The sequence below is a fragment of the Haliotis rufescens genome, unplaced genomic scaffold, assembly GCF_023055435.1.
Source record: "Haliotis rufescens isolate VD_foot unplaced genomic scaffold, xgHalRufe1.0.p SCAF_15, whole genome shotgun sequence".
Classification (NCBI taxonomy): domain Eukaryota; kingdom Metazoa; phylum Mollusca; class Gastropoda; order Lepetellida; family Haliotidae; genus Haliotis; species Haliotis rufescens.
In genome coordinates this window covers 28,113,180-28,141,154 of record NW_025963835.1, presented here as the reverse complement: position 1 = coordinate 28,141,154, position 27,975 = coordinate 28,113,180, and the positions used below count along the sequence as shown (strand labels likewise).

Below are 27,975 nucleotides of genomic sequence, written 5' to 3'. Positions count from 1 at the left end.
AGTCGATATAGGACAACCCAGCGTTCCGGTAAGACAACTCTCGGCCTTCACAGCTTATGACAGACGATTTCAACTATATATCAGGGTGTATGTTTGACGTCTCACGTCAGACGCTTACTCATGTTGAATCTGTGTACCCTAAAGATACAGAAGCGGTTCAGCGTACCACTGCGGATACCGAAAGCGGTTTTACTTTGTAACTGTGGATAACTGAAGCGGTTCTTATCACAACTGTTGGTAAAACAAGGGATTCATAGAAGCATCCTTCAGATCAGAAAACGATCGTTACGAGTGGCTCCTCAGATTGCACATTAGTTTGTCTGGTTTTCTAATTGTAGTCTTTTATACAGTTATATAATACAAGACCAAATTTCAACGTCCATTGCAAGACAATTATCTTTGGAAACACTTATCCACTGCTTGGTACCCGGTACATCTGAAGTGGCACGGAACCACTGCAAGGAACCCAGTTTATTTGAAGCACACCTTAACCGGTGAACGGTACCAGTTATAGCTGGGATAACCACTTCAAGGTATCCGACACGGTTTAGGGAACACCCGAACCACTTCAAGGTATCCGACACGGCTTAGGGAACACCCGAACCACTTCAAGGTATCCGACACGGCTTAGGGAACACCCGAACCACTTCAAGGTATCCGACAAGGCTTAGGGAACACCCGAACCACTTCAAGGTATCCGACACGGCTTAGGGAACACCCGAACCACGTCAAGGTATCCGACACGGCTTAGGGAACACCCGAACCACTTCAAGGTATCCGACGAGGCTTAGGGAACACCCGAACCACTTCAAGGTATCCGACACGGCTTAGGGAACACCCGAACCACTTCAAGGTGTCCGACACGGCTTAGGGAACACCCGAACCACTTCAAGGTATCCGACACGGCTTAGGGAACACCCGAACCACTTCAAGGTATCCGACACGGCTTAGGGAACACCCGAACCACTTCAAGGTATCCGACACGGCTTAGGGAACACCCGAACCACTTCAAGGTGTCCGACACGGCTTAGGGAACACCCGAACCACATCAAGGTATCCGACACGGCTTAGGGAACACCCGAACCACTTCAAGGTATCCGACACGGCTTAGAAAACACCCGAAACACGCCAAGGTGCCCGGCACGGCTTAGGGAACGGCCGAACCACTTCAAGGTATCCGACACGGCTTAGGGAACACCCGAACCACTTCAAGGTATCCGACACGGCTTAGGGAACACCCGAACCACTTCAAGGTATCCGACACGGCTTAGGGAACACCCGAACCACTTCAAGGTATCCGACACGGCTTAGGGAACACCCGAACCACTTCAAGGTATCCGACACGGCTTAGGGAACACCCGAACCACTTCAAGGTGTCCGACACGGCTTAGGGAACACCCGAACCACATCAAGGTATCCGACACGGCTTAGGGAACACCCGAACCACTTCAAGGTATCCGACACGGCTTAGAAAACACCCGAAACACGCCAAGGTGCCCGGCACGGCTTAGGGAACGGCCGAACCACTTCAAGGTATCCGACACGGCTTAGGGAACACCCGAACCACTTCAAGGTATCCGACACGGCTTAGGGAACACCCGAACCACTTCAAGGTATCCGACACGGCTTAGGGAACACCCGAACCACTTCAAGGTATCCGACACGGCTTAGGGAACACCCGAAACACGCCAAGGTGCCCGGCACCACTGAAGCAACACTTGAACCGTGCAGGTATCCAGGATAGATTACGAAAACATCCGATTCAACCTAAGGTATCCGACGCGACTGAAGCAAAACCCTAACCACTTCATTGTACCCAGTACAGTTCAGGGACCACTTGAACCACTGCTGGGTACCCAGTACAGATTAGGGAACCACTGCAAGGTGCCCGGTACAATTGAAGCAACACCTGACCATCGGAGCACTCAAGAGACCAGGAGGAGCAAACCACGGGTTAGAAAACCGTCCAGGAGGTCACTGGGTCAGCTAGAGTGTCCTGTGTTCCATTGTGGCCAGCTGAAGTTGCTTCTGTTTCACAACAAAGAATATTGCAAAACGCGACATGGCTACACATGGCTTGCTGGTGGTACTGTACCATGCCTTTCAAATAATGCAGACAAGTAAGTGTATATCTTTCTGGGTGTATTGATTGTCATTATACATTTACACTTAAATATTATGCAAGTATAAATGAAGTTGTAGAGAACTACCCAAGAAAAAGAATCGGAACGGTTATATTAGGCTTATCAAATATATGTAAAACTGCAACATAGATCGGAAGATTGTATAAGTTGAATACAATTTAGTGAAACAAACGAAAGTTTTAAGGCCGAAATGTCTTAAGGTCGAAAGGTTATAAAGGTTTTAAGGATGTAAATGTCCAATTGTAACAAAATGAAGAAGGTTACACGGGCAAATTATTTATATATCAAAACCCATTCCATATTCACTAGAAATCTCTGTTAAAAGCAGACTCGAGTCAAACATCTTTTGAGCAGGGGGCACAGATGGCCGAGTCGTCAAAGGCGCCGCTGTGCAGAGTTGCGTCCCTTGGGCACGCCATAAACCAATGATTGTGGGTTCGAATCCCGGTTCGCCCCGATTATGTTTCTTGGTCTGTCAGCACCATACCAGTGCTAATGGGTTTCACCGTTGGTAAAGTGGTGCACCTCTGAAACCTGCATCAATTCGGGCTTTCCTCACACATTAATCTGACACGCCGTGATATAAATGGAATAATGTTATAAACGGTGTTAAACCCAACTCACTCACTCACTCTTTTTAGCAAGAGCCGTATGATGCTCGTTGAAATATTAACTACCAGATTATATAGGTCGAAAGTTAAAAAGGACCGGAAGGTTATATAAGTTGAATTGTTATTAAAGTGGGGTCAGATGGGGTTTTATGTCGCGTTTGATCTTATCTCTTTTATATATCGTCGTTTATGCACGTGTGTGGCTTTGCTATACCGGACTTATGTCGGTTTTATTGTGCTACCCCGCTGAGAGACCATGCCGCGGTTTAACATGGGTACCTGACTCAGACACACAATGCTGACTCCGAGCCGACGAGTCTGTGTTTTATCGCCTTACTGTCGAGCGTCTGGCAAAAACAAGTGCTATCTTTTAACGCAGCCAGTGGATCGAAACACCGACCTTCCGCCCTTGAATAGTTAGTAATGCCTAATAATAGTAAAGGCCGAAGTGTTTTACTTCCAAATAGTTTGCGAAGCCTGAAAAGCTATAAGGACGAATGGTTACGAAGCCTGAATGGTCACGAATGCTGAAAGGTTATTGAGGTCTAAGAAGTTCTAAGGCAGAATAGTTATAAATGCAGAATTGTTATAAAGCCTGAAAGGTTATAAAGACTGCAAGGTTATAAAGGCCAAACGGTTATGATAATATACTACTCAAAAGACGTTAAGGAACACCCATGATATGATAGATAAACTACAGTAATGTCAAAAAATCGTTTACTTCCCTAGAGTAGTTTTATATGTCTTGAGATTAGTGTTAGAGCTGTTGTCCTTTGTTTACATTGGATTTATTATTCGATCTAACTGTTGTGATTTTGTGGCCTAGGTGATGGTAAATACACGTTGACGGGTCAATCACAGACTGATACCAGAGGTCAATCGGGTCTAAGTACAGATGTTTGAATAGTTTGGCGTTCATGTGCTAGCTCTTAAATAATGACTGCTTCCTTCGTGACTTCCTGTAAACATGCTAGCTGCAGTCAATCCGTCCATTCCGGTTCCTACATATATACATGGTAAAACATCAATAATCGTAATTAAAGATAATATTCCGTTTATTGTGTTCATAGGCGTAACGTCTACATGGTTTTCATATTACACGCGTTCATGAAAATTGCATTGTTTCTTGGGAAAATATGGCTTGCTCAAAAGATGTGTGATCAGGATTACAACATTCAAGGCCTCGAAACGTTGTATGATAGACATCTCGAGGACATTCCATATTTGACATTCCATCAGTGACAAAAATAATGTCCTATTCAATTCCCACCAGTTTTTTTTGCAAACTATCAGGAGATTTGTTTGATACCATATTGTTGCGTTCGTTCAATAAAACCCTTGACACAGGTACTTTACACGATGCATGGAATATTGAAATTGCAATGCCTGTGTATGAATAAGGAAACGTTAGTCAACCTCACAATTACAAAGGTATATCTGTTTTGAATGTCATATAACTCCTTGTTTTAATAATGGTGGAGGTGTTCGCCAAGGTTGCATTTTAAGGCCCGATTTTTTGATAAACAAACTTGTCACTGATATTTGCAAAGAATGTCTCGTTGGTGTGCTTATGCTATTGCTGTTCTCGGATGACGTTGCTCTGGTGTCCTTGCAGAAACAGCTTATTGTATTGCATTCCTTTTGTATTAAGTAGGGTTTAGAAGTAAACCTTGAGAAAAACCAATATTATTGTTTTACGAAATGGTAGAATTGTAACGAAGCATGAAAATTGGATATATTGGTATGAACATTTGAAAGTTGTAAGTTATTATCAGTATATAGGACTATTAATGTTCTCTACCTAAATTGGTCCATGGGCTTCTAAATTAGCACTTAGCGCTTCAGGTATCAAAGACATTGTATTTAGGATAAATTTGTTGTAAACTGATAGCCAAATGAATTTTTGCCATAGTATAAATCATAATTTACCATAAATAACTCCATTTTAATAACCACAAAAGATATACGCATGAAATGAAATGTATTGCAAGATCTAAATCTCACCGAAATCAAATTTAAATGACACTCATACAGCATCCGATATAGGCATAACAGTTGCCCGAAGTTATGTACGAGATCGAGCTGTATGGGGCCTGGCGTTGTCATGCCGATAAAGTATACCACGTGGCAGTTGTTGTAGAATTTGTCGGACAATCGGACGTAGAATATCATCCATGTAACGCTGAACTGTCTGAACGGCTGGAGTGACTCGTTAAACAACAAACAAACAAACGAGATCATTGTTTAATCAGGACTTGGTCACGGGCAAATCACGGACGGGGAGGTGTAGGAAATGTTGTTCCCATCCAAATGTCTCTTTCTCTGTTTTGCTGAAATGTCAGCTTAAAGTTCCCGTATACTTTGTTTTGGTATTATATGTTTATTGACCTCTAATTTCATGGAAGTAAAGTAATGAAAAAATCTGTAGCTGACATGTTGTGCTGAAGGTGATTCTTTATATAGTCATAACGTGGGAAAAAGACGAATGAATACGAGACCAAGTTATTTATTGATTGCGTATATGTTATTCAATATTGATTATCAATAACATTAAAAGTAGGCATTACTGTTTGCAGTTTACGCATATGTTAGTGATTTTATTATCCTCGTGGTGCTGTTATTCAGGACAATCGTCACGGTTGTGTGAGAACATCGATTACTTTCTTCACACACTCACGATGGTCTGTTCGACGGGTAATAGCGTTTGTTCATAAACTGTTCGGTGTTAAATTATGCATACAAAATACATTGGGGATATTTACCTTAATTTGCTTGTTAAGTACATGAACTATTTCTGTCAATGACCTTTACAGCGGTGTACTGCTGCAAAAATATACCTTGCCGTCAAGGATCTGCAATCTAAGCTCCTTACAGCGAAACGGCCTCTCGCAATGTATATTAAGCTTGACAAAATGACAGGACATAGGACAAAACATATTTCTTATGGTCGGAAATTCATTGGGACTATACCAACGAAATTAAAAGAAGGTACAGCCTATGCAACGATACATTATCCGATTTATGACAGTCTGAACCCCCTGGATGCCAGAGGGACATATATGTCCCTACACAAAACGCAGTTGCTGTGCCAGAGGGTCGTATATGTCCTTCTAAAACATCCTGTTAAAGAAATTGAAATAAAATTTATTTTTACTTCCCAAAGCCAATATGAAATGCAAAAATGCAACAAAAAGTACATTTCCAGCAATATTGTGTCATTTTTACAACTATACTTAAACATATAAATTATATAGCGTTAGTCAATTACCCTTGTTTACACTTACGCTCAAATGTGCCGCCATTGAAATATATTTTTCAGTTTGAGCATATTGCACCGACTGATTGAAAATGCACATGCGAAGGTATATTTAAAACCTTCAAAAATATATTGGTTTAGAGTTTTAAAAGGATCAAATCTCTACGCATCTATGTAGTAAAAAGGTTATTAAACCTACTAAATGTCCAGTTTACCGATGGTGAAATGAGTGTATTTTGTCTTCACTGTATTTGTACTAGACATCGTTCTTCACATCACGTCACAAAGCTTAATATAAAACAACCAAGCAGCATTACATACTTCCTGACATCTGTAGAAAATAGAAAATAGAGTCTTTGTTATGCTTCTTAAACCTCACATTCTGCGAAAACACAGAAAATGTGCTGCAACATCTTTTAGGCAGCTTTACACAAAATGGCGACCGAAGTTGAAGGTCGCTTAGCGGTACTTTCCATGAGAGAAAAAGGCTGAACGCATGGTCCTAAAAAAAAAGAAGCTAACCCACACCTTTTGGGTCTGTGTTGTTATACATGTGTTGGTGGTCAGGCTTGCTGACTTGGTTGATACATGTCATCGAGACCAATTGCGTGGATCGATGCTCCTGATACCAACAACAAAACTCTATATTTACAATTAAGATGTACCACTTACTATTTAATCATTGAAGTAATTCATATAAATTATGTGTACATGTATATAAGGACATATTTGCATCTTTGTCTAATATATCTGATTCTTCTCATCAGTTTCGTGTCTGTCACTAATTGTGTCTTTTTCACAAAATAAGCATAATTGTTAACACAATCGAAGTACGAATACTGTGACTAATTGATTAGAAACCTTAAATGCCTTTCAAAGATTTGATTAAAAATTGTCTTCAAGTGTTGGAAGTAGTTGTTTATTAAACAAAACTTAAGACTGAAAGTAATTTGGTTCTCATTATGAAAACTGCGAAGTCAGTTTCAAATTGATGGACTGCGCATGTGTGCAATATAGAACTTATCTATCACAAAGAACATTTAGATGCAAATTTCAAAAATATTTATACATAGTGCCTTAATTAATTATATACAACAAAAAGCATGTATTCTATGAGGAAAACATTTTCTAATTATGTTTTATACATTAAAAAATATAATTTATTGTTATCACCAATCACAGTGTTTCAGACATTATGACGCGCTGTCATTGTGAATGACTTACAGAAGTAGTTCTTCACAGACTTTTTTTCATCGCAAGCTCCAACGTTCATACACTTTGGCCCTCACTCTATGAAGGTTCATACTCCAATGAACTCACACAAAGTGAAAGTCAATTCTTAATTATACATTCACTATTTCATCTTCAACATCGTTATTTAAAATCACAAATCAATCCAACTGATTGAATTATAAGCCAGCTGTTAAGTTCTGTCAAAGTTTTAATTATTGGTGCCTGTCGTTTTCATATCGCTTGATAGCTACGCCGTGGCATGATGTAAGCAGTGACGGTGAGTGAGTGAGTGAGTGAGGGAAAACACGACCAGATCGCGACGTAAGAATGATGGGAATCGTTGCGTTTATCATCCACAATTTTACGACAGATAACAGATCATCACTATGATGGTCGAGGGGGACATCGCCTTCAAGCCCTCAATTACGGCCGCGAGAAAGCGATAACACGAAACGAGAAAGCGATATACGTATCGCATTCTCGTCTCGGGTTTCGTTTCTCGTCTCGAGGTATCGCTCTCTCGTCTCGTAGTATCGCTTTCGCGTCTCGTGGATTGATTTCGCGTCTTGTGTTATTGCTTTAACGCTTTCTCGCGACCGTACTTGAAGGCGAGAAAGCGATGTCCCATCTCGACCACCATACCACAAGCACATTCAACCTACAAGGTAATAAAATGGTGTCCATGAACTTACTATATTTTTCGCTGTCAAACACGAAGAAATCCGGAGACATAGTAAATCCAAAATCCCAAACACCGCAAAACACGGTCGAAGACATTTTGAAAACATACAAAGCTGTCGACAACGCGAGAGGCCTTTTCGAATTATTTCTGTTTGACAAATACAATTTTGTGTTCTTTATTTGTATACTCCTTAATAGTTACAAACTAAAATAAAACAACATTATTCAGGATATATATATATATTTCGATGCGAAACTAACTCTTTCATTCACCCGTATGCAAATTACGTCGACGTGCAAATGGAAATGTCCGCCATCGTACGGTAAGAGTATGATGGAGTGAACCGATTTACATGAGCCGCGAGGAATACATTGAGATGAGAGACGAAAAAAACTACTATGTATACGGGGATATACGTTTCAGATTATCTAAGATTTGTTCCTTGAAATGTAAATAATCACCGATAAAATTCAACATTAATTGAAAAAAGAAAACACATCAAAGCGTAGAAATTTTATTTTGAAATGTTTCGTTTTCTTGTCTTATTAAAGAATGTAACCCCTTACTTCATTGTTAACGTTACACGTCCAATTGATTTAAGCATGTTGAAAATAGACCACATATTTCAGGGATATGATTTTATTTATGTATTTTAAAATTATTCATTAATATTCTTTTCCCGATATGATATTCAACAATAACGTTGTAGTTTTAACTAATGTATGAGAAAAAAGGTGGTCACGCAAACTTGAGCAAAGTCTTTGTCGACAATTTGGTGGCAACTTTAAAGGGAGAGGTGTCATTTTCCCCATGGAAATCGTGAAACAAACAAGGTTTTGTATGATGTTTTTGGTTTTGACTTGAATGGAGGTTTACTAAGGACCCAATGCGCATTGTGAACAAAATAGTCGCCGAGGACATATTGGACAAATTCGCATATTTTTTACGTTTACCGAGCTGTTAGATACTCATAATCAACACGATGCTTTATAATATTTACATAGTCAGTTAAGGGTGTTATTGAAGTTTAATAGTGTGAAATGTGGAAATTGTGGGTTTTGCCGTTATTACGTTACGTGGTTTCTAGACGAAGGTTTGAAGTGTTCACATCGTCACTCTAATACACGATTTAACACAGGCTATTTTATGTGGCAGACTAATGGTTAACGCTAATACCGATTTGTGAAACTGGGCCCATGGCCTCCCCCTTCCATACTTTGAACATCAGTCTTAGCTGATGTCTTAGCGCTAAGATTGATTTGTGGAAGGGGCCCGATTTTAAAGTTAATATTCATGCATTGATTGATATGCTTTGTTTGAGAACAATTCAGCTGGTTTATGCAGGAAGGACGTGTAGAATCGAAACTACATGTCACATTGAACTAATAAACTAAATAGTGATAAAATGAAATCAGTGATGAAACCGGGTGTTCACGCGTGTGGGCAAGCGTGTTCTAGCTACCGGAAGCATCCGCGAGTCACACAATGTGCATTAAAACAGTAATTTAAGCACACACTATGTTTGGAATAATGTGTAATTGAGACTGTAGTAAACTCGATCGTGTTTGCGAAACATGTCCGAAGGGAAGTAACTGCGTAGTTATGTAAAAACTGCATACCGCTAATAGAAATAGGGTGGGGTCCGATTTAATTATTTTTTTATATATTGTACCTTATAAATTAAATCTAAAACACACTGGAAATTATAACAAATGATTGCAGAAGAGAATAAACCTATTTACAACCGCGTATTCGGCTGTATTGATAGTTTTAAGAATAACTGTTGACTTCATCATTGAAACTCAACTTCGAAGAAAATTCTAAAAATAGCAGCTTATGAAATACGCACGTAACCTTTATCCTAGTTTGTGATGTACGCTGATTTTCCCGCTTTCTGCGTTAATCAAGGAGTTTGGAGATGGGATTTTGAACAGACCCTCCGAGGTGTGGTAAACTAGCTTTGAGAATAAGTGCAGGAAGAGTTACCTCCTCTTGCCATGAGCATTGCTGAGAGATCGACAAGTCGGGATGATGGATGCTGCCATTGTGTGACCGTGGCTAATAGTTACAGTTTTGCCACATTTTGTTGATTGGTGTGATACCTAGAAGATGAAAAGGATATCACTATGTACTGACTTCATCATTTTTCAGGTGGCCTGGCGATCCGAGAGTTTCCCGGAACTCTCGCGTATAGTGACGCTGACACCTTCTGTCGGTCTCAGGGCATGAGACTTCCGGTTTTGACGTCACCATATTCTCAGAGCCTCGCTTTGGGAGCCCTTGGACCATCGTGAGTATTGACGGGATTTATTATTTCTTTTCAGTTGACAAGTTTTGACGATTATCTACCGACATGTTTTTATGTATTATAACTAGTGAGATTGTTCTTCTGTCATTTAAACAAATGAGTATTTCCAATGCATCCATTTTCAAACTTAAAACATTCATTGACGTTTGAGAAATGTAGCACTTAGTCACGTGAATGGCCCCTCTAACACTTTGGTCTCGCTTGAAATAGGGGCGGTCGGGTAGCCTAGTGGTTATTTTAAAGCGTTCGCTCGTCTAGCGGAAGACCCGGGTTCGATTCCCGACATGGGTACAATGTGTGAAGCCCATTTCTGGTGTCCCCCGCCGTGATATTGCTAAAAGCTCACCCACTCGCTTGAAATATTAAATTACGTAAGACATCTTCTCCGATTGTCCTGCAAGACATGTCCTAAGTTACAAAATAAGCATGTCAGGAAGGATTGATATTGTAACTTTAGTGTCTTACCCTTACTGACATCATACAAATGGGAAAGGAGACGTAGTATAATAATTATCATTCATGTTTACACGAGGTCCCTTTCTTACACTCGCATTTTTGGGACTTCTGACATGATTAAATACCAAGTATGTCTACAATGAGTGGCAAGAGACGATTTTTGAAACTTCAAATGAACGCGACGCGTGTTTTACCACGTGTTTGTTCAGTTTCACTCTCCTATGAAAATCAGCTTGGCTCAAAGACTTGCTTGTTTACAAATATTAGAAACGCGCATTCCACAAACATCAAACATCAGAGGGCGGTCGGGTAGCCTGGTCGTTAAAGCGTTCGCTCGTCACGCCGAAGACCCGGGTTCGATTCCCGACATGGGTACAATGTGTGAAGCCCATTTCTGGTGTCCCCCGCCGTGATATTGCTGGAATATTGCTAAAAGCGGCGTAAAATCAAACTCACTCACTCACTCACTCAAACATCAGACTTTTGAACATATTTTATCCTTACCTATGCATATGGTGTTGTCATAAGTGTTGAAATGAGCAAAGCCTCGCACTGTTTCATAACAGTTTGTCCTTTCAAAGCTGCTTAAATGATTTTCAAATTCTTATAAAGTTTTCGAACATGTTTCTGTGACTGGCAATTATTTGATCAGTATTGAAGCACGTTATAATATGGACAAATGTATATTGCTAAAACTATGTCAAAGTCAATAGTCAAAATAGTGTATTTGTTGTAATACAAGAAATGCAATTGAAATGATAAAATGTGAAATAAAAGCGACAAAACCCTTTCCATAGCTACAACAAATCCCTGCTAAAAGCTGAGTCGATTGTACGATTCCGATCGTATTTATGATATGAGTATGTGTATATGAATCACGATTCCCCACATGAGTACAATGTGTGAAGCCAATTTCTGGTGTCCCCCGCCGTGAAATTGCTGGAACATTGCTAAAAGCGGCGTAAAACCATATTCATTCACTCACTAATACATCACATATCGGATGCTATTGTTGAATGTTGACAACCGGTTTTAACGATAATCATCTACAAACGACGTTTATAATACCCTAGTAAAAGTTATATTGTCCGAAACAGACTGTTTTAAACATACAAATCCCAAACCATGTAAAAATAAAATGATACCAACAGATGTTACCCACGTATTATGCCCAATGCTGTCGAAATGAATCAAAATGTTATATATACTCTCTCAAAAAAGAAACGCATAACGAAAATGGTAATTTGATGTAGCAAGAGTATATTGTTGGGAGGATACGTACTTCGTGCATTCTGGTTAATTTTAACAAATATTTTATAACACGGATCTACGTATTGACAAATAGTGGGTAGTGACATCATTCACATTCGTTTTCCCACCTTTAATAATATACTGAACCGCAAAAAGAAACGTCACCCCACGTAACATTGCATAAAAGGTTGTCATTTAATTATCTGGGTAATGTTTGTCAAAGCTTCTAAAATTCAACATTACCTTGTCCGGATAAATGAAATTTGATGATAAAAAACAAAGCAGATGACAATAAAACCGATCGCCCAAACGCATCACGGCAACGGCCATGGTAACCCGTGGTAGCACGTGAGTTCCGTGAAAATTTAAATGCAAATGCGTTCCCCCATTTCTTGCCCTAAAAAATCCACCCAGATCGGATAATATTCATTCGTTGTCCACGTAAGGACCATAAACAGGCTCCAGCAACGGTACCAGACCACCAACACTACAGATGACCGACCACGTAGTGGAAGACCAAGGGTCACCACCCGACGTCAGGATCGTCAGATTGTGCGACAGCATCTTCAAGATCGCTTTGTTACTGCTGCGGAAACTGCTCGGCAGACCATGGGGACACACTAATAGGCAATAGGGCTGTTAACCTTCTAGCGCCTCACAGGCAACTTGGGCTGTATACTCCCCAGGGAGCTGAGAATGATTCTTAGGTGCACACTGATCCATTGACTGGGGTTATTATTACGTGGGCTTTGAACAACCACATAAATGCACTTATAATCATTATATACACATTAAAATATAAAATGCAGCAAAGAGGGTTTGGGTGATCCTAGCACAGTCAGGTTAGGCTCATCAGTCGCTCAGGCCCCTTGTCCCCTCTATACGCAGCCCAGACAGAGAATTGGACTTCACCTAGGAAGCGCTGCCTAGTCGAACCCACCCAGAACTTTTCATCATTGGTTACCATGACGTCACAATACAATGACATCACTAATGGCTCTGCCACTGAAGATGTTAGCAGTACTTTTTACACTTAAGACACTGCTTATTGCTGTGTACAAACTGAAAAAGTTGGAAGAATGATGTTGGGTGATGAATAAAATCATTCCATTGATATCAAATATATCAACACTCGTTGATAAACTGGTGTGGATATATTTGATATCAAAAGACACGAGGGTGAGATTCTCTATATAATCTACAGTTAGAAAACCTCAAATCTCCTAAGTGGTGCCTTAAGTGGCCAATACTTCATCACCCCTTAATATATGCGGGCAGTTTGCAGGGTAGTCGTTATATTTAACCAACGAATCAACCACGGCCTGGTTTCAGTGAGATGGATTGCAGCGAGTGATCTGACCAATGAAGCCTCAGTCACACAGACAATGCGACCGACCGCGATGAAACCTCTTGGCGACCAAAAATATTTCACAATCGCAATGAGGTTTCAGGGGTCTCTGAAAGGTTTCACTGAGGTCGCTACAAGGTTTCAGAGTGGTCGAAAAAACTCATTCGGTCGCAACCAGTCTTTTGAACATGCATAGAAGACTGGCTGCGAACGATTTGGTCGCTCGGAGGTTTCATTGGTCTCCTAGAGGTCCCCTGGAGGTCCCCAAGTGCTGTTATTTTAATCGCAGATTGGTTTCAACTGTGCGGCGAACGGTTTCGTCTACGCAAGGGTGTTGACTCTTTGCAACCTAGAGGCGACCTATCGGTTATTGATCAGTGATGAGGCGGTGATCGACCGGCGCTTCATCGGTGACTGGTTGGCGATCGGTTGTAAAGTGGTTTCCATGCGTGCGTCGATCATTCGCCGTTGGGTTTGGAACATGTCACCGTCTATAAAATGACCTGTCTGCGTATTACAGTATCATTTTGTCTTAAGTACTCAGAGAGTTCACATCAAATATTTCCATTCAACACTATAGTCCGTAAAGGCAGAAAAATAAAAGAACCAGAAATGTAGAAGATACAATGGAGACAACTGCTGTGGTGCTCATTTCTGCTACATCTGCGCCAGAGCCAACAACATCTCAACAAAAGAAGAGGCGGATACCTGATGAGGAGGAGGAGACAGAGATGTCCGATGTTTACAGGCTCCATTCTGAGGTAGCCCACGAAATCACCTGGACTTTCTATCTCCAACTCTGCCATCACATTCTCACAGTCTCCTAGCTGTGGCCTTCTTGCGATCCAAGGTCTCAGCCAATACTGCCTCCGCCTTGTCCTTATCCTGCTGTACATCATCATGGCAGCAACTGCAGCATTTTTATTTATTCTTTGCAGGCGGAGCAACTGCAACTGTTCTGATGTTGACATCTTGATAACTTGCAAAGAAATCATTTGATTCAGAAAAACAACAACTTTGTCTATGCATTGTATTTTGATCGGTAATCGATTGACAACTAGACACCAACCTGTCCCCGTTCAGTTGCAACAAGTCACCGAAAATTCGCTGACTAGTCACCGATCGGTGTCAACCAGTTGCAAACATTTCGCCGTTTCTGCGGTGAACAGTTGCCGATCGTTCACTGACAAGTTGCAAAACCTATCGCTGATTGATCGGCGGTCATACCCTGATCGCCAGTCGGTCGCAAATGAAATCAGTCGCCAAAAGGTTGCATCGCGGTCGCATTGTCTATGTGACTGTAGCTTAACCCAGATCTTCATGGATGGCATACAATGCACACAGTAGGGCTAATTTGACTTTCATGAATTTCCATGACATTCACAGCCTAATGTCATACCTTGACTTTAAATAGACACAGCATTTCAGGTGATTCGCGGTTGATGTATAAACATCGATCACGTTAGTTATTGACGATAACATCAACAAAAAGAAATCAGAAAATAATTATTATTATTAAATACAACTAACTTTCCTCAAGAGAATATTTAGTCTTCGTGCAACAATCAGCGACGTTATTAATGTACTTTGGTAATACAAAACTGAAAACGATTAAATATTAGATCCAAATCGTTGAGCGATCAATTATCGGTATATTTCGGCTTCAGCGCGTAACCTAAGAACTCTTGAACGGAACAATTGTTTCTTCAGGGTGCATAGCTTATTTCGCCATCGGATGAATCGATTGCCAATGAAAGCATTAGGGTTTTGCGTCAAACCAATGTCAGCGCGACCAAACCGGAAGCTACTATCACAGAAATGCAGTATTGATTTTGGAGATTTCGTGAATTAAAAATCATTGAATGTGTACTCTTGTTGTGAAGGCAGTTTTCTTCACAATGATACGATGTGGCGATTTCTCTTTTAGAAATGTTGTCATACTTTCTGTTAAATGATAGAGAGCTGACAAGTAGGCGATGAACATACAACATGTGAAAATAGGTAATTTTACCAACTGAATGCTTCTTTACATCATATCAGTTATTACATCATCCAGACGTTTTTGACGTAAAAAGTAATCATCATACGCCCGAAATCTGCGTTTTTTAAGATATGTTACATAATACCAAAGACATACATCGATATAAAGGCGTCTTTGATAATACTTATAAAAAATTGTATTCATACACACTGAAAGGTCATCGCATCCACCCTGACTCTGCCAATAATTTTACAGTGGGATTGTACAGCCACAAACTAGATGCCCTCGGCATAGTTATGAATCAAACATTTCTTAAAGCCAATTCCCCTTCAACCATTAGCCATCGAGTGTTCAATCTAAACAAGCAGCATTATTTCAAGCACCGTCTTCTATTCCCAGGCCGGAAAGCGAATACTGGATCGGACTCGACTACATAACGGGCGACTTCCGGTGGGCAGATAATTCTCCCCTGTGTTGGAAGAACTGGTTTGTTAGTTCTGCTAACGAACCCAATAACCTCAACTCTGAGCTGTGTGTTGCCATGCGAGGAGGCGGGTCCGTGCCGGGGTCGTGGCTCACTAAAAGCTGTAGTAGAACCTTCGGTGTGATATGTGAAGTAGGTGAGTTATGGGTAACGTTAGACCTCTGGTCAAATTCAGCTGAGCATGAGTATTTAGTTCAAACATTTCTTTTTCTCAAAGATTCTACATCAGTGAATAAATATGATTAGATAAGATTGAGCTGTCGTCATGGAATCAGATTAAATCAACATATTGTGTTCGAATATGTAGTAAGTTTATATGGTAATTTATAATATATAATTATGTATTATGTATAAATATGACCCGTGAAGATCCGGCATAGAATAGGTCTTCAGCAACCCATGCTTGCCTTAAAAGACGACTATGGTTGTCGAAAGAGGCGACTAACGGGATCGGGTGGTCATACTCGCTGACTTGGTTGATGAATGTCATCGTATCCCAATTGCTTAGATCGATGCTCATGATGTTAATCACTGGATTGTCTTGTTCAGACCCGATTATTTACAGACCGCCGATATATAGCTGGAATACTGATGAGTGCGGTGTTAAACTAACTGTCAACGCGCATGTTGACGGGGAATTAGCTCTTGGGAGAATAAAGGACAACATCGACATCACTGCCCCGGAACGTTTTATGCACAACATGTAAACAATAAATGACAAATACACAATGAGCGTAATACCTGCTCTGACAACACAAACACAGCGATGAGCGGACCTTCCAGCTCAGGCATACATGAGGTGAGCGGAGCTCCAGCTCAACTTCAGGACGTTTTCTACGAGCGGCACATCCTGCTCGATGTCGTCCTTACACCAACGCTCGGCATACCAAGCTTGAGTAACACCGTGTGATGGTAACACATATATAGTAATGAACAACAATGGACAGACAATGACGTTGCTCTAGACATGGGACTTCTGGGGGTGATGAACCGACACAGATCAGGGAATGAACAGTTAAGGCAATAAATGACATACTATAAATAACAGTAATTAAGGGGAAGTGATATGGTAGCCCAGGTTGGCTGACAGTCAATATACAATGAAATGGTGGTGAGGATTAACAACGGGGATTAGCGCCTAATACATAATGACAATTAAGTTATGGAGACATACACATGCCATGGCTACAGGGTAATTAGCCTTTTAAATCAAATGTTCTTCAGACAAAGGTTGTCGTAAATCAGTCGCTATGACACAACAAACAAAACAAAAAACATTTTTATTGATGTTTTTATTCTACATATTTTAAGAAGACAAACGTGCAATTAATATTCATTATATTAATATACAGTCAGGAAACATAGATATAATTAGAAATGGAAAAATATGTCATCATGAATCAAAAATGTAAAATCTTATAAAAGCAAGTCATGGACATGCGAATCAAGAAAAGTGTCTTGGAGAAATAAATTTTCGTCCACAACTGCCAACACTGCGAAGGGGGCGGTCGGGTAGCCTAGTGGTTAAAGCGTTCGCTCGTCACGCTGAAGACCCGGGTTCGAATCCCGACATGGATACAATGTGTGAAGCCCATTTCTGGTGTCCCCCGCCGTGATATTGCTGGAATATTGCTAAAAGCGGCGTAAAACCAAACTCACTCACTCACTCAACACTGCGAGGAGTTTCGTCGGGATTGGACTCAGATTCTTATTCACAGACATGTGAGTAGCACATCAGGTAGACCGTTCGCTAGTTGTTGCTAAAGACCCGGGTTCGATTCTGACAGGGTAACCACGTGTGATGTTCTTTCCCGGCGTCCATCGTTATGTAACCGGAATACCATCATCCGCTCACTCTTACATACGCTTCTCCCGACATTCGAGATTCCGGGATGTGTTTCTCAAGATGAAGTAAGATTTCCAGTGTACCGTGTATATTATTGATGGTGTTGTTTTGTTGCAGCGCCCGCAGCCAGGGATAACCTTTACAATAAAATGGAAGACGTCACGCCTACCGGAACAGCTCTTACGTCATTTCCGGTCACTACGGAAACAGCATGTGTCTGGCTCTGTGAGATTACCCGCGACTGCTTGATGGCAGTGTATGATGGAACGTCAGGAAATTGTTCTGTATATAACTGTCAGAGTCAGGTGACCAGTTTTCTTGGACGACGCACGTGGATGGGGCAGTAGTGGCTTCGAATAAGACTGGGCAGTAGTCCCTATATATTCCCTTTTTGTTTTGTATTAGTAATTAAAATAATGAAGTGAAACCGCAGCTACTACTCAAATATTATTCATGTCATTGATTTCTCTGACACTAATGTTATTGACAAGATTCAGGAAAAACATGGCAAATATGCAGACCTCGTTTACGAAATGTCACACTTGAATAACGAGTACCAAGTTGTCCGATTCCCAATTGTTCTCGGTGCCTCAGGTATTGTACCTCAAAATCTGTTCACGGACATTAGGAGAGTTCCCGGGTTTGCTGCCATGAAAACAACCCTTATGAGACTCTGGGTAATGCAGAAGGCTGCAGTGTTGGGAAGTCTTCATATTCTCCCAAATGTTTCCGTTGGATTCGACAAGGCAGCGCTTCCTGGAGAAGTCCCATTCGCTACCCACCCAACGCGCTAGGGAACAGTTTAGGAGCATCTGAAAATTAAAAATATCACGAAATTCGATCTATTAATATCTAAATTCACCATTATTTTAAGATTTAATTTGTCTTATTGACATCACTAAATCGAATTTGTGACATCTTAAAATACTTCTGAAAATGAGATATTAGACATTCTATTTTATATTCTTAACATGTATTCATCGAATCTAAAAAAATCGAATTTGGGATATTAATCTAAATATTATTTGATCAATAATCTTTTAGTCATATCATAAAAATCGAATTTGTGATGTTAATAAATAAATTGTTGATATAGAGGATAGGATAATACATTGCCTTTCAAGGAACTGCCTCGTGTCCGTCCAGAGGTCTGTCCTTTGCAAGTCGCTGTGCAGAGAAGCCACCTTTAGTCGTGGCAAGATCCGCTGTTCGTAGGTTTGCAGCCCCGATTCGTTCTGATAAAGATTCTTACTCGATCAACATGATGCATGTGCCACTTGGGACATTCACACTTTAGACACGCATGCTGTGTTATTACAGAAATATTGTTCAAGCGGCGTTAAACCCAACTCACTCACTTGAGGACCCATGAAGATCCGGGTTAGAATAGGTCTTCAGCATCCCATGCTTGCCGTAAAAGGCGACTTTGCTTGTCGTAAGAGGCGACTTACGGGATCGGATGGTCAGGCTCGCTGACTTGGTTGATGCATGTCATCGTATCCCAATTGCGTAGATCGATGCTGATGATGTCAATCACTGGATTGTCTGGTCCAGACTTGATTATTTACAGACCGCCATCATAGAGCTTTAAAACAAGCTGTGTGGCGTTAAACAACAAACAAACAAACAAACAAACACTTTTTGTTTATTGTGTACTTCAGTTAGCCGCAACTCTGTGTGTGCATATAAATATACAGTGAAACTTAACTAGAACCCAACGTATCATTTTAAGACGAAGTTGTTTTGTGGTATCAACACAATTTTTACAAGCGTTATCTTTTATCGACAGACTCGATTATGTACAGATCGCCGTCATGTACACTGTACTGGTATTATCAGCTCTACTGACCTTATAAGAAAGAAAGACACCCTCTGAAATCCTCATGACAATTATAAATAGTTTTCTTAATTTCATTAATTATGCAGATGTATGTCATCCCACAAATTGCATCCTTACCTTGTCAGCTTGCTGACTGAGTTAGCCTCTTTTGACAAGGCGTTCGACCTCGGATCAGAGTGTTCTTGGTTCGAATCCCCTCACGGAACTGTTTTGGCCTCTTCACATATCTTATGGGTGTCAGCCATGATCATACTTCGTTGCTTTCCTTTGATGTGTGTCCATTACACAGAACGAGTTAACCAGTACAAACGTACCAGACGTATGTCCTGTATGTGTGGTATGAATGTAGGCATATATCTTCTTTTTTTACTCAAGAGGTCTGTTCTTAGTCTATAATCTGCATTCTCCTCATACAGTCATCTGAGGCACCGCAGTTCGCTGCGCAGAGGTGAGTCCTTTTGGCACGCTATAAACCTACGATCGTGGGTTTGAATCGCGGTTCGACACCATACATGTTTAGGTTTGTCAGCATCATCGCCGTGTTCGTGGGTTTTACCAAAGCAGTAATCGTCTAAGACCTGCATAACTTCGGGCTTATCTCTCACATGAAGCTGACACGCTGGAATACTGTTCAAAACGACATTAAAACCCAAACTCATCAACTCATACTGTGGTCTCCACCTACTCGTTCTTTTGGAGAGCCAAATTGTCCCAGGCGCTGCATGCGATACTCACTCTCTATATTCTTTGTGTCGAATGCTCGAAGTTCCTCATTATATTTATATGTTTGTATGTTCCCAACCAGTCATTGTGTGTTTCACCAAGATGATACAATGACGACAATCTGCATCACATTACGGCAATCTCAAGGTGACAGGTTGGGATATAACTGAAAACAAGAGTCATCAGAAAGATGACATATCCCCCCGGCAGCTGTCTGTAAAGTAACCACTAGTAAATGTGCAATTCTGTATGTAATGAGGCAACAGTTGAATGTTCTTTAGGAAGCATACATTGTTTACCCACTGAATGGTTTTCGAATTCTGGCCCGGAAACGAACCCGTTCCCCAATGGAGTCTAGGTCCAACTTCTTTCCATAAAAATTGTAAAAAAATAAAAAAATACATTAAAAACATATATATCAAAAGGCACCACTTCAGTATGTGCCTGATAGATTTGCCATGTTTCGATCAAATACACTGAATGGTTTTCGAATTCTGCCCCGGAAACGAACCCCATCCCCAATTGAGTCTACTTCATTCCATAAAAATTTTAAAAAAACATAAAATTAGAAAAATTCCAAAATATCAAAATGCACCACTTCAGTATGTGCCTGATAGATTTGCCAGGTTTCGACAAATACACTAAATGGTTTTCGAATTCTGCCCCGGAAACGAACCCCATCCCCAATTGAGTCTATGTCCAACTTCATACCATAAAAATTTTAAAATATAAAATTAGAAAAATCCCAAAATATCAAAAGGCACCACTTCAGTATGTGCCTGATAGATTTGCCAAGTTTCAATCAAATACACTGAATGGTTTTCGAATTCTGCCCCGGAAACGAACCCCATCTCCAATTGAGTCTATGTCCAACTTCATTCCATAAAAATTTAAAAAAAACATAAAATTAGAAAAATCCCAAAATATCAAAATGCACCACTTCAGTATGTGCCTGATAGATTTGCCAGGTTTCGACAAATACACTAAATGGTTTTCGAATTCTGCCCCGGAAACGAACCCCATCCCCAATTGAGTCTATGTCCAACTTCATACCATAAAAATTTTAAAATATGAAATTAGAAAAATCCCAAAATATCAAAAGGCACCACTTCAGTATGTGCCTGATAGATTTGCCAAGTTTCGATCAAATACACTGAATGGTTTTCGATTTCTGCCCCGGAAACGAACCCCATCCCCAATTGAGTCTATGTCCAACTTCATTCCATAAAATTTAAAAAAATAAAAATTCGAAAAATCCCAAAATATCAAAAGGCACCACTTCAGTATGTGCCTGGTAGATTTGCAATGTTTCGATCAAATACACTGAATGGTTTTCGAATTCTGCCCCGGAAACGAACCCCATCCCCAATTGAGTCTATTTCCAACTTCATTCCATAAAATTTTTAAAAAAATAAAAATTCGAAAAATGCCAAAATATCAAAAGGCACCACTTCAGTATGTGCCTGATAGATTTGCCAGGTTTCGATCAAATACACTGAATGGTTTTCGAATTCTGCCCCGGAAACGAACCCCATCCCAAATTGAATCTATGTGCAACTTCATTCCATAAAAATTTTAAAATATAAAATTAGAAAAATTCCAAAATATCAAAAGGCACCACTTCAGTATGTTCCTGATAGATTTGCCAGGTTTCGATCAAATACACTCGCACTCACTCAATCAATCATTCACTGTTGGTCTCATTGAATTGTTGTCGTTGAGCAGCAAATATTCTTGATGTGTACTGATGCTATCATTGTCTTTACAAAGCAACATACGTTATACAACTTTAGTATTAGGTCATGGTTGTCGTCAGCTCACTCGGTCTTTCGGTTTCTACGATCTTGCAATTGCACACTCATTTTACATTTTTTTAAATGTAAACATATTGATTGATTAAACGATGTGTCTGGCGTTTCACATCCTTCAGATGTATTGGCTCATCAACATGTTCGAACATGAACGGCCAGATAAATGACCAACGGACAACGCGCCACGTCTTTAGCATTTACATGACAGGAGTACTGCTGTGTTGCGCTTGGCAATTAAGAAAACATGCTCTCTTTTTTAAATAGTGTGAGTGGCGTGCTTACCTTTTTGGCGAACACCTCATTGTCTTTACTGATTTTTAGCGATCCATTCATACAATTTTTAAACACTGTTTGGCCTTTTAGGCCTCATGGAATGCTTTTGGGCGGATAATCAATACTGATTATTCTGTGTCATGACCCTCTTTATTCACTAGGACCCTTGTTACTGTTTGTTTGTTTGTTTGACGCAGCACTCAGCAGTATTACAGCTATATGATGGCCGGCTGAGTCCAGTGATTGACATCACAAGCATCGATCCACACAATTGGGAAACCATGACATGCATCAACCAAGTCAGCGGGCCTGACCACCTGGTCCCGTTAGTCGCCTCTTATGACAAGCATAGTCGCCTTTTACAGCAAGCATCGGTTGCTGAAGACCCATCCTACCCCGGATCTTCATGTAGGTGAACCAAAGCCTCAAGGAGGAAGTCAATAATTGGCTCACCAAAGCCTTAAGAAGGAAGTCAATATGTGGCTACTACTAGGTTCTGGACAGTGGTACAGATACGTCCCTACAATGGTTGTACACGATGCAACCAACATGTTTGCCTTTTATTTTGTCGCTTTTATTTCAACTTTGATGACAACATTGAGAGGATACATAGATTTCAGGAGTTTCAATAGAACTGTACATTGTTTTCACAAAACATTTTTTTCCTCACATTGTTGATGTATAAGCTGAGGCGAAAACATTTTTACAGTATATTCTAGAACAAATTATTTCCTGTTGTTGGTCTGGTCACTTCGTAACGCTAGGTGTTTCTCCTGCAAAGGCATATAGACTCCACACAGAAATTTTCGGCCCTCTGTCGAGTAAACTTCTTGTGATAGTTTAAATGGATGAAGCGAGTGCAAATATTCATCATAAAAGTCAATATACTTTTGTCGATGTTTACCCCAGAGTATTGACCACTTAATCATATAGATGTCAGCATTGTGTGCAAGACCATGCGCTAGAGTTGGAAATGTCAGCTCCACATTTACTCTCTCCTTTCGGAAAATGGCTGCCAAATACCGGAACTGGTCGGCCATCTTGGACGGAATATACATCACGTCACATGACCTTTGATACACATGACTCATATCCCCAGAGTTGATAGTATACGTTTTCACGAATTTGCTCACGTGATTATTTCCCGGTTCGTTGTTGTGTATCCTGACCACCGTGTCCATAGCACGATTAACAGCCTTCTGACCGAATTTATGCTTCCACCAAACCCATCCACCTTGTACCTTCTCCGCATCCCGTCTGTCTAAATGCCCGTGAGATGTCATCCATATCCTGTCACGCGGTAGGTCCGCGATATTCCACGAGTTCAAGAGAGTGTCGTCCGCGATCTGTAGGTAACCTCTAACGTCAAGATTAAACTTGGAGGTCAAGGTCAGACACTCCCACATATGATACCAACCTTCTTTAATGCCATCTATATAGAGAATATTCGATGAGGCGATGGATTCGATGAGCTTGGCCTTGAATCGGTCCTGTCTTGGGCCGCAGTAGATGACGTAAGCAAAGTATCGTCTGTGAATTGCTTCTAGAAGAGGAAGATTGTGATAGAATTTGTCAGAGTTGAAAGTGATGATGAGAGCAATGTCTGTGATGACTGATGTTGGTGATGATGAATACTTGAGTTGCGGGCACAGAGAGGTCATCGTGGCAGATATGTTGGAGGTGTCAGACAGTCTTGTTGAAAGCAAAGGTGGTCTCATCAGCCCAGAGGTAGCGGTCAATGTCCTCGGACAATGTAATTCAAGATTCACCCTTTTCGGTTCTCTGTACCCAGTGGCTTCCAGATCCGACAGCCAGGCTTGGAGCAGGTCTTTGTCATCAGACGTCATCATATTCTGGTCCAGAAGGTACCAAGTCAGCTCTCTCACACATTGGAAGAATGTGCTGTCCATCTCGCAGTCCCATGGATCCATTACATCTTTCAACAGTGATTTCATAACTCGGGATGTGTTCCTTGTCTGATACAGGTGTTGGTGGTTGTCCCATTTTGGTATAAGTCCTACAGCTCCTCCAACCTCCCACAGCAGCCTCTGTGACAAAACCTGCCCCACCCCCAGGCTAGACGGCAGGAACAACATCCCCATGGACCAGAACCCTGCCACATGGTATATAGTGGGAACGTCATCTAAGTCTGTGTACACGTGGTCAGGGAGGAATACAGGTGGGAGTCTGTTGTATACCTGTTTAAGTGACTGCAGGTGTGTTGACGTTTGTGGATTTCCGGGTAAAACGGGTCTTACCTTCTGTTGAAACATGGGTCTCACATTATCGTGAGCACAATATCGAAATAGCTGTCGATTTGTGCTATTTGTTCTTGTATTTTGGAACAGAGCATGCCTATTTAAGTAACCCTTTCTGTCGGCATAGACAATGCCAGTCGTCAGACGATTCAGGAAGAAGCCACGTACATTTTCTTCCGTGTTGTGTGTGGCACAGCGGTCATAGATGACTGCAGCTCCCCAAGAGATAACAGTCAAGAATCCCAAGAGCCTCTTCCGGAGTTTATTGTTGCCAATTAGTTTGATGACGCCAAACGTTTCAGCTGTGGGATCACCGAGGCTTACTGTGTAACATGATGGTTTTCTGTGGAGGAACAAAATCTTGTAATGGTTAATACCATCTGTAGAGTGGGTGGGAGTGAGAGAATGTGTCAGTTGGTCTTACCGCCACTTTCAAAAGTATCTCATTTATGTCACTGGAAATTACTAACACAGGTATGGTACAGTTAAAACCACAGATTACAATCAAGGCAGATCTGTAATTCGAACACATGATATGCGGATCCTGGTGCGATAAAATCCTGGCAACATCTCACATATAGAAAAGAGCTGGCTTACCATATGACCATGAGTCGTGAGCAGGATGTAACAAGTGTTTTACATGGAAATATAAAAAACAATGACAGTTGTTGCATTGCTAAACTAAACTAGGAACAATAGTTAAGTGAACCCCTGTTATTTCACTAATAACCATCTTGTTGCACGAGACACAGTTAGTGAGTGCGTATAGTAAACTGGCTCAAACTTTGCACATGGAACATGTGCAGCATGCAATACACGGTGACACATGGTAGTTACTGGCATTATATGTGTATGATAGCAAATGAAGACATTTCTGCAATATGCATGATTGAAGCTGGCCAATCACAGAATGCAGTCGCCCGACTCTTTGGTAAATCTAAAAGTGTGAAATCCCGACTGATGGAACGATATCGGCAAACAGGTTGATTTGAAGTTAGGGTGAATAGAGGAAGGCCCAGAAAGACTTCTCCTGGGCAGGATCGACAAGTACGCACTATTGCATTGAGAAACAGATTCATTTCTGAGGGACAACTTCGGGGCTGCCACAGGAATCCGACTTTTGACGTCAACGATATGAAACAGACCTGAGATCAAGACACCCTTCCAGAGGAATGCGATGCATACAAACACCTCAGACACAGTGGACACAGCAGTTGGGAGATCGTCAAAAACGACATATACACCATGTTTTCGGATGAATCGAGGTCCTATTAACGCTTTCCAGATGGTAGATAATGTGTTCTCCTCTTGGTTACAGGTGTTTCCAGTGTGTGTGGGGCAAGACAACATACAGAGGAAGTAGTGTAGGCAATGGGGGTTCTGTCGCAAAGTTGAGAACACCACAACTGGAGCATGCTTTTGCCCAAATCTAGGCTTTTATCAGGTTCATTTGGGTGTTAAGTTTGTGTGAATTATGTGATGACTATCCAACTTAGCTAAATTGTAACGAAAGGGGGTTCAGGCTCACCACCACCTTGGACCAGGCTTAGACCCTATCAATGCTTCTACAGAGGTATTATCTATAGAAATTACAGGTTCACAGCAACGAACATTAAAACAGTACATGATTGGTTCTCCAATCAAATGCAGTTCTGGCAAAACCAGCTAAACTTTGCTATATGGTGTGCCACAACAGGTTGTGGAGTATCTTTTAGTGATCATCGCGACACACTAAGTAAGCCTGTTTTCTTCAGACTAGACGCAGCATTACAGAAATAAGTGCACTATTACCGAAGGATCAAGCATGGAATGCATGAAATAATCCATACTACCGTCAGGCATATGAACGTATTTGTGGGGACTTTGCTATTTCTATGAGTAAAGATTGGTGTCTGCATGTTAACCATCGTCTAGGTATTCCGTACGGTGGCGTTAACTGTTTTTAAGAAGTTAGTGATGATTTCCTGAAAAGAGGTCGACATCTTCAAAACTTTGCTCTCGATTAAAGATTGGAAAGACGACCGTATGAACTTTAAGGGTGGTGTTGTTTTCACCGTCCAAAAGGTTGAGCAGCCACAAAATGCTGAAAATGTTTTGAAAAAATTCATTTGAAATAAATCAGAAGGTTTTACTCACCCTGGCGTTGAAAGAATTAATGATTCAATCAGAACTTATGTATGGGCTCTCCTTGGAGCTCAGTCACAAACATGCTCAAACAGCTTTTGATGCGCAAAAGCAGTTTACTGGGAATGTAGAGGTTGCTATTTCATCACCTGTCGACCTACCTTTGGCCATCAGGCGATACCAAGATGTACTACAGTATGTGGAAACTAAAGTAGACTATGTTTTTGGAATAGGTTTGTACATGTCACTGAGTAACATGCAACTTAAAATTGTTTAAGTGGTAGGTTATAATAATAAAATTGTAGTTGCTACCGATCACCAAACAATTGGTTTCAATTCAGATCTTAACACTGTAGTAATTATGCAACCAAAGGGGCAAAACAGGAATAGTCAAGCCACAGCCATCTTCTGTAATTAAACCAAAAACAGAAGTGCAACAGCCACATGTTGTGTGTCAAAATCAACAACATATTGATGAAAATTCAGCGATTATAGTAGGTGGTGTCACAGTGTGTTTACTCATGATTTGGATAAATAGTCTTTAGCAGCTGCATACAACACCCCAGCAATTGCTACTTTCACTGCCCACAAATTTGACTAAGCCAAGTGGTGGTCTTGGCTAATAAATTCACGAGTCAGGACACAATACTCCCTATTATACCAGGAAGTGCAGATGCGACGTTCCAAGCGAGCTTTCCTAGTGCTTCTCCTAATGCCTTTAAATGCTTTTTTATCCACTCTTTTACACCTACCTCATCACTAGAAGGTGTGCCACCACCTATACAACCATCTCCAGTTAACGCAAGAGCCAAAGTTGATATAATCAATCCCAATAAATTTTAAAATACTGGTAATGGTTATCCCCTGTTCTCTGAACAATTTTTTAATTCATTCGGCCAGTATAGTGTCATCATTGAGGACTTGATCAATAGTTTCTTGAATTCGACCGATTTGTGAATGAAGTGCTTCTCTATTAGTGGAAGCCGCTTTCAAGCAGGCTGATATTTCATCTTCTAAGTTACGCAATCTTTCTGCAACGCAATGTCTACTGAATTCATCATCTGCCTGTGTGAGTTATATGCTTGTAGAGTTCATCCAGCTTGGTTATATTATTGTTGAGTGATCCCCACATTGTTTGCTTTGCCTTGTCAAGACATCGTAATTCTCTAATACTGTACTCCAAAGATGGTGCCTGTAATGTAGAATCTTCAAAGGTTGATAAGATTTCTTCGAGACCATCTGAGGCTTCCTTTGGGTGTTGTGGTATGTCTTCCAAATTATCTTTATCTATGGCTGCCACTGTTGCACCAAGTTCAGTCTACACAGTCTGAAGAACCTTAGTAGTC

General features: G+C 40.8%; 2 protein-coding genes across 4 annotated transcripts; one reads left to right on the top strand and one right to left on the bottom strand.

Annotated features, from left to right (window-relative positions):
• Positions 1-63: 63 nt before the first annotated feature.
• On the top strand, positions 64-18,400 carry LOC124140284 (C-type mannose receptor 2-like). 3 transcript variants are annotated; one of them, XM_048396425.1, is made up of 5 exons: positions 64-533; positions 574-2,120; positions 10,078-10,216; positions 15,670-15,890; positions 17,718-18,400. In XM_048396425.1, exons 2-5 carry the CDS (start codon positions 2,063-2,065, stop codon positions 17,945-17,947), a joined length of 648 nt encoding a protein of 215 aa, XP_048252382.1. In that variant the 5' UTR covers positions 64-533; positions 574-2,062; the 3' UTR covers positions 17,948-18,400. The 3 variants fall into 3 exon arrangements, with proteins under 3 accessions (XP_048252382.1, XP_046363746.2, XP_046363745.2); XM_046507790.2 differs by having other exon boundaries at positions 64-2,120; positions 15,670-15,886; XM_046507789.2 differs by having other exon boundaries at positions 64-2,120.
• Positions 18,401-22,972: 4,572 nt separating this feature from the next.
• LOC125379954 (probable glycosyltransferase STELLO1) lies at positions 22,973-24,349 on the bottom strand. The gene has a single exon (XM_048395870.1). The coding sequence runs from the start codon at positions 24,347-24,349 to the stop codon at positions 22,973-22,975; it is 1,377 nt and encodes a 458-aa protein (XP_048251827.1).
• Between the last annotated feature and the right edge of the window lie 3,626 nt (positions 24,350-27,975).

What these genes read in the sequence shown, in the direction of transcription:
- LOC125379954 (XM_048395870.1), bottom strand. Translation starts at nt 24,349, where the DNA reads ATGGGGATGTTGTTCCTGCCGTCTAGCCTGGGGGTGGGGCAGGTTTTG.
- LOC124140284 (XM_048396425.1), top strand. Translation starts at nt 2,063, where the DNA reads ATGGCTACACATGGCTTGCTGGTGGTACTGTACCATGCCTTTCAAATA. An exon ending in CTTTCAAATAATGCAGACAA is followed by an intron (nt 2,121 to 10,077) that starts GTAAGTGTATAT and finishes ATCATTTTTCAG; the next exon opens with GTGGCCTGGCGATCCGAGAG. An exon ending in TTGGGAGCCCTTGGACCATC is followed by an intron (nt 10,217 to 15,669) that starts GTGAGTATTGAC and finishes TTCTATTCCCAG; the next exon opens with GCCGGAAAGCGAATACTGGA.